The sequence below is a fragment of the Setaria italica genome, chromosome VII (genome assembly GCF_000263155.2).
Source record: "Setaria italica strain Yugu1 chromosome VII, Setaria_italica_v2.0, whole genome shotgun sequence".
Taxonomy (NCBI): domain Eukaryota; kingdom Viridiplantae; phylum Streptophyta; class Magnoliopsida; order Poales; family Poaceae; genus Setaria; species Setaria italica.
In genome coordinates this window covers 34,520,651-34,527,531 of record NC_028456.1, presented here as the reverse complement: position 1 = coordinate 34,527,531, position 6,881 = coordinate 34,520,651, and the positions used below count along the sequence as shown (strand labels likewise).

Genomic DNA, 6,881 nt, shown 5'->3' with positions numbered 1-6,881 from the left:
CCCACGCAGCATAAGTTCGCCTGCTTCATGGCAGGGAAGCTGCTTCCTTGACTAGGCAGCCAAGTGTTCTTGGTATCTCCGAGCGTGGCGTCTTCTATGTAATTCGATTTCACACAAGTCCTCGGTGGCATCTCATCTAGCATACCATACTTGGCATTTCAGAAGAAGATATATCCCTGGTTAACTCATCTCTGTGTTCTACTATCTATTATTCATGTGATGAAACGCTCTGCGTTCTTGCACTTCACGTTGCCTCAAAATCCATGCCTTCCCCACTTTGATTTGTGGTAGTAATTTACTTGGACATGCTTAACCAATTATGCTAATCGAAATACCCAAATTCAAGCTGCCATTTCTGCTCTGACTTTCATTCTGTTTAGGAACTCTACCTGATGGTGCATCATAGATGCCTGACTGCCTGCTATGTTCAACTTGAGGAAAATAACTTCATCAATTGCCGCTGCCTTGATTTGATGGTCATTTGTGTGTTTCCTGCCTAGATTCGCTTGGAGTGTTGTGTGTTATTTGCATTTGATGCTGGGGCCAGACCTGCTAAATTACACAGGAACATTGTTCAACATCCATCACATGCCCGCAGACTTGGATCCTCTGCAGTTGCTCTTGCTACTGCTGAGAAGCACCTTTTGGCATTAGCTCAAATCTGGACTGTTCATCTTTAGGGCGGCGATGACCGTATTTCTTTCTTCCCATTGCCTTCGCTTCCTCCCCGAAGAAAGGGCTTCAATGACAATGCCTCTGGACAATCTCACTCTGAAAAATACTTTTTTTCTTTCCAAAGATCAATAATGTTCCAGGCTTCCAGCTATCATTTGGTTACCCTAGTTTGAGAATTCACAAGAACATTTTGTGTGGTGATCAGGTGGAGATATATAGCCGATGCTACGAGAGCTCCCCTCTGGTGCAGGAGCTGGCAACGACGAAACCACAGCTGCAGACCAGAGCGTTTGATGGTGCTGTAGATCCCATGAAAATTTTGTTCATTCAGCTGCTGACGATGCGAGCAAATTGGCAAACTGAGACACGCCACACTGGGGACACTGGTGTCCGCCGTCATCGGCACCAGTGCTCGCCGTCGTCTTCGCGGTCGCCGGCGGCCGGTATACGAGGATCAACGTTTCCCTTGCAGTGGCCTCGTGGGAACAGAGCCCATGAGCGTCTGGTAGGTGGGCCGTTCTGTAGGGATGACAGGTGGGCCCTACCCCTCCCATGGCCGTTGCCATTCGGAGCGAGATAAAATTCGAAATGGGAATCGCCTCGTCTCCTCCTTGCACGTACTGTCGGCAGGCCGCCGCCAGCAGAATCCAATCGGAGCCATGGCCGCCGCAGACGCGGAGCAGGAGAAGGAGCTCCTCTCGTCGGTGGTGGGCGACATCCGAAGCTACTCCGGATCCGACCCCCTCCGCCCATGGCTCCGGTACGGCACCACCATCACCCACCGCTCCCTTTCTTCCTTTCCTGTTCTCCTCTCCCCGCATCGCTCCCTTTGTCGATCGATCGATTGATCCGCCCGTTTCCCGTTGTTCGCTAGGGGGATGCGGAAGATGGAGCGGGCGCTGCCGCCGGCGACGCTACGGGAGAAGCTGCCCAGGTTCCTCCAGAAGTGCGCCCAGGAGTTCCAGGACGACCTGCGCTACCGCGACGACCCCCGCTACCTCCGCGTCTGGATCCAGCTGGTACTAACCCTTCGATTGCTGCAACCAGCCGTCTCGGTCCTCTTCCGCCTCTTGCCCTGTTACGGCTGACCCTAATACGCTATGTAACTCTATTGGGGACTATTCAGAGAGGACGGCAGTTGATTGCAGTTCCACTCTGACCTTGTTCGATTTGGGGCTTTGTGGATTTTGGAGTGGACTCCAGAATCCGCACCAGCTCGATTGAAATTTCTATCTGATGCGTTGATATCATATCAGTACTTTTTGTTTGTTCATATTGTAAATTTCACCATATCTTGGCGTGAATGTTTTCCTGAAAAATCTCGACTAAAACAATAGGCTCACTGGAAACTTGTAGTGTCAATTGCGTCGTAGTGGCTCTTGAGCTCAGTAGCTCCATTTCTTAGCAGCCATGTTCCCGTTCCTGGAACGTGGAGCGACACTTATGAAAGGTTTTTACACTAAATTGTTTCCGTTCCCGGAATGTTCCCATCCCGGAACGAGGAACGTGGTCACGTTCCATGTTCCTGGCTGCTAAGCTCCATTTACCTTTGGAGCCCTTGTTGTAAGAGATTATCTTACTGGGTTTCTTAATTGTGTAGATGGACTATGTGGCGGATGCGAAGCCATTGCTCAAGAAGATGGAGAGGAATGGAATAGGCCTTAAGAGAGCTTCATTCTATATGGCTTATGCACTATATTATGAGAAGCATAAGAGGTTCAATGATGCGGAGAAGATGTACCGTCTGGGAATCCAGAAGTAAGCTCTTACCTCATAGGCTCACGATGCAATCTTCTGCTAATATAATCGTTATTATTGTGTGAGCTCAACTTCCATTAGCTACACCTGATACATTATGAGCTACAGAAATATTATATCTTGCCTGTACTTTCATCATCTGGAACTAGGCATATCTCAGGTTCACCTGCTGCAAATTAGTAGTAGTAGTAGCTTAAAAAATAATGTCTTTCTCATTCTTGGTTCCTGAGGATATTTGATTTAATTTAATTAGAGATCTTTGGATCTTATCTTTTTCCTAGATGCGCATGATAGGCTCATGACCGACCTGAGCAGCTCCGCTAAAACAATATGCATGGTTATGCAACACATAACCATTGAGACAATTAGTAGGGAAGAAGGATTGCGAGTAACACTTCATGTTGAAATAGATCTCAGTACATAGTTCCTTTCAGAATAAAGCTAGTTACTTACTGAATTGTTTAATAGCCTGGCAGAGCCTATCGGTGAGTTGCACAAAGCACATGAACAGTTTATTCTTCGGATGGAATCATACAAGAGGAGGAAAGATAAAGTATGACTCTCATTTCATGTACCAATTCAGTTTAGACCATGGCCAATGTTCGATTTGTTCACCTCTTTTTTATTTATGTGCTTTAGCTGCAGGAAAGAATGGCTAGGAAAGCTGGTCCAAGTGCTACAATGCCTACGAAAGCTGAGTGTAGTGCTACATCTATGAACCAAGTTGAAGGTAGGCCTGTGAAAAAAGGGTACACAAATCAGTTCATGGTGTAACTAATGTTGCATTTGCCACTTTTTCTTTCTATTAAAAGCTTATTGGTTAGTTCTTCCCAAAATAAAAGAAGCATACTTCTTCCTGATCCTTACCTCAAACTTTCCTTGTCATAACACATTTTCTGATTTAATTGATATGCAAATATAATGGACGATTTGTTCCAGTGTTACCTTACTTATTTCTGGAATATGTTGCAGGGGAAAGCAGAAACAGTAAAGAACTGAAATCCAATACAATTCAGAAGTCAGGAAGCAGTTCTAATACTTCATTAGGTCGTCATCCTCCATTAGGACCTGCTAAAGTTGGTATGCTATCCAGAGGCAACTCAGGAGCAAACAAGAATTTGTCCCGTTGTAATAGCGATGATACTGTAGTTGTACGGTTTGTAGGCTCTGCACTGGTTGGGAAGTCAGAAACTGAAGATGCCTGCCATCATGGCCTAGTTGAACCAACTATAAACACTAAGGAGGCTATGGATGCCATCAATAGCATGTTTTTGGAACCAGTGGAACCTGAGACAATGCTCAAGAGACAATCAAAGCGTGAAAAGTCAAATTTTAATCAGCAACCAAGTGCATTTGATATCTTTGTTGATGAAGATGAACCTAACTGTAATGGTTCAAAGATGCTCCACAGGAATAGCATGAAGCAAGAGCATCCAAAGTTCAGTCAGCAAACAAGAGGGTTTGAGATTTTTGTTGACGAGGATGGTCCTAATGGCAATGACCAAAATGCAGAGCAAAACAGGAACTCTAGGAAGGCAAACATGAAGTTAAATCAGGAAACAAGTGGGTTTGAAATCTTTGTTGATGAGGATGGTCCTAATGGCAGCGACCAAAATGCGGGACAAAATAGGAACACTAGGAAAGAAAACATGAAGTTAGATCAGGAAACATGTGGGTTTCAAATCTTTGAGGATGAAAATGAGGCTAATGGCAGCGTCCAGAATGCCATGTACCACAAGAATAACGGGCTTCCTCCAAGACCATTGTGTGATTCGTCAAGGCATCAAGGCGAAAGTGACTTCCAGAAGCCATTTGTTGGAGGATTTGCAATATTGCCAGATGATGAAGAAGAACAATGTGAGAAAACTGCTGGTGTAACTATAAATTCCAGAAGTGTGCAGCCTACTCGTGACAATAATACTTTGCTCTGCCTGGTTCAAGCTGATTCAGGAACACGATATCATGAAGGTCCTCGTCCTGCGAGTTCTGGGCTTAAAGAAGACACAGTCATTCATAGGTTTGTTGGATCCACTATTGATGATGAGTCTAAGGTAGAAAATGCATGCCATCATGGATTAGTCGATCCAACTGTCAATCTAAAGGAGGCTATGGATGATATAAACAACATGTTTGGGAGACCACTAAACTTCAAGGGTGAGAGGACAAAGAGAAAAACCAATGCAGTTTCAGACAGAAAAGCAGCTCCAGTTTCCGGTTTCTCCATATTAGCTGATGATGACCTAAAAGAGAACACTCACAAAGCCAGTCAGAGCAATTCCTGCAAATTTGGGGATGAGAATGGTCTATTTGAGCCCACAATCACCACTCGTGATGTCATGGTGGAGATCAACAATATGTTTGGAATGCCACTAGACTTCTAAGATACTTGTTCAGAGTGAACTGAATAACTCAACTGACAGTCAGACAATTGCCTTTGCCTTTTTGCTCTTCCCTTGAGAAATTGGTGTATTGCTGATATGAAGAGAGCTTGGAATGAATCGCCTTATTTGGTGCACATGTGGTGAGCATTTTCTTAAAACTATTTGTCAAATGTTCATAGCTCACACTGATCACTCTTGAGTATGTACCAATGTGTCTAATTTTGCCAGTAATTTAGTTGTCTTAAATATAACCAGAGAGTTGCTACTTTGCTTTCTCTAGTTACATTTTTCTGGCGAATCATTACTCAGAAAATTTTACTAGAGACTGCTCTTTTCTTCTTCTTCGTAATTTATTTGTCTTCTAACGTGCTTTGAAGTTCTACATAGATAGACGAAAACTAAGGTCCCTTGTTTGAGGGGTGTGCAGTGGAGCTTATAAGTTATCACCGCAGCATAATCATCAAGTCAAATGGAAAACTAATCATTGTATATGCTAACTAAGGTTGAATACCTCTTCAATTTTGTTTCGTTAGGGAAAAATCCAAACATAAATATAAGTTCTGCATGTCTGTGCTGTCAATGAGCATGAAGAATGGGCATTTACTTTACTGAACTTCTCATGAACCTACTTGATGCCCTGAGTTTTGCTCTATTACTATCTCACTTTATCTCAAAGATCAATGTCAACTTGATTTTGGTTATTGTTGGTGTGTAAGCTTACACATGCATTGCATCTCCTGGGGCAGGTGGAGATTACAGCAGATGTTAGGACTCTCAAGCGATTCAGGGTGCGGAGAACTGGCAAAGATTCACTTCTGCTGGAAGTTGTCGCTGGTATAATTTATCTTCTCAAGAGAAGGGCGTAGTTAGCATCCAGATCTGGTTTGCAGGAACCAGGAGATTGCTGTTGTGCTGTCGTATAATGCTGGTATAGTGACATTGCCACATTGGCTTAAATGTCGGTTCAGGGCTCAATTTTTTCATGCTGAAAAAGCTGAGACTTGTTTAGTTTACGGAAATTGATCATCTGATATCCAGAGTTGTGCTTATCGAAAAGCCATTGTCTGATATCCATGCCCTGTGGTTGTGCGTGTACCTGCAAAGACCTAGTCATAATAGTTACAGACAGGTATTTGAGAAATTTGGTGGTATTTTGATTGTTTCAACCATTCTTTGCATCTCATCATGATGAAGCTGCAGCTGCAGTTCAGACACCAAAGAAAATCTTGCATAACGTATAGGTAGCAAGAAAGACGAGAGAAGAACTGCGGCGTCATTACTCGATGATTCCCATAGATATGTATAGCTTATACAGGCGGCTGAAAACCAGCCGCTGGTTGGCTTTTTCCACCACGATGTCAGATTGTCAGTTCACGGGAGGCCGATGCTGAGCCGCGCGGCGATGTCCCCTCCGCCGGGCGCCGGCGCGCCCTCCTCCCTCGCCATGCGGAGCCCCGCCAGCGTGTCCGCGATGCCGTCGACCGCCGGGGTCCTCACCACCGGGGCGATGGCGCCGCAGACGGCCCCGCACGCGGCGTCGTCGAGGAAGCAGAGCGCGAACTCGTCCCCGGACTCGGGCTCCGCCCAGGACAGCGTCGCGCCGTCCAGCCGCTCGAAGGCGTCGCCGGGGAGGATCGGGTACACGAACACGATGCGCTGCGGCTGGCCGTCGGGGCCCGCGGCGTACAGGACCAGGGACTGCCCCTGCGGGCGGAGGAATGTGACGGCGGCGTACGCGGCGCCGAGGTTGCGCCATTGGCCGGCGCCTCCGCCTCCGCCAGGGAGGTGGAGAGCGCACGGGGTAAGCGCCGCTCGCCATCGGAGGATCGGTTCGATCTGTCGTGGGACGGTGGCTCACTCGATGGAAGGAGATCACAGGAGCTGGGGAAAGGGTCACCTGGTGAGTCTGATCTCAACCGCTCGTTTTCAATCCGCAAATTGTTTAAGGTTTGAGCCTTCTGTGACTGTGATAATAGCAACAAACTACCTAATTTGAGTTTGAATTTGGAATAAATAATCAAATACTGCAACCAGCAAACTCTAGAAATTCAAATCTTTATTAACACT

At 45.9% G+C, this 6,881-nt stretch overlaps 1 protein-coding gene and 1 pseudogene across 1 annotated transcript; one reads left to right on the top strand and one right to left on the bottom strand.

Moving 5' to 3' along the window:
- The first annotated feature begins 16 nt into the window (after positions 1-16).
- On the top strand, positions 17-5,965 carry LOC101757243 (probable inactive serine/threonine-protein kinase bub1). The gene is made up of 7 exons (XM_004977377.2): positions 17-1,435; positions 1,550-1,694; positions 2,276-2,433; positions 2,902-2,986; positions 3,073-3,163; positions 3,406-4,954; positions 5,561-5,965. The coding sequence occupies exons 1-6, from the start codon at positions 1,203-1,205 to the stop codon at positions 4,812-4,814; spliced, it is 2,121 nt and encodes a 706-aa protein (XP_004977434.2). The 5' UTR covers positions 17-1,202; the 3' UTR covers positions 4,815-4,954; positions 5,561-5,965.
- A 108-nt stretch (positions 5,966-6,073) lies between these two features.
- Positions 6,074-6,872, bottom strand: LOC101757902 (annotated as a pseudogene).
- Positions 6,873-6,881: the final 9 nt, after the last annotated feature.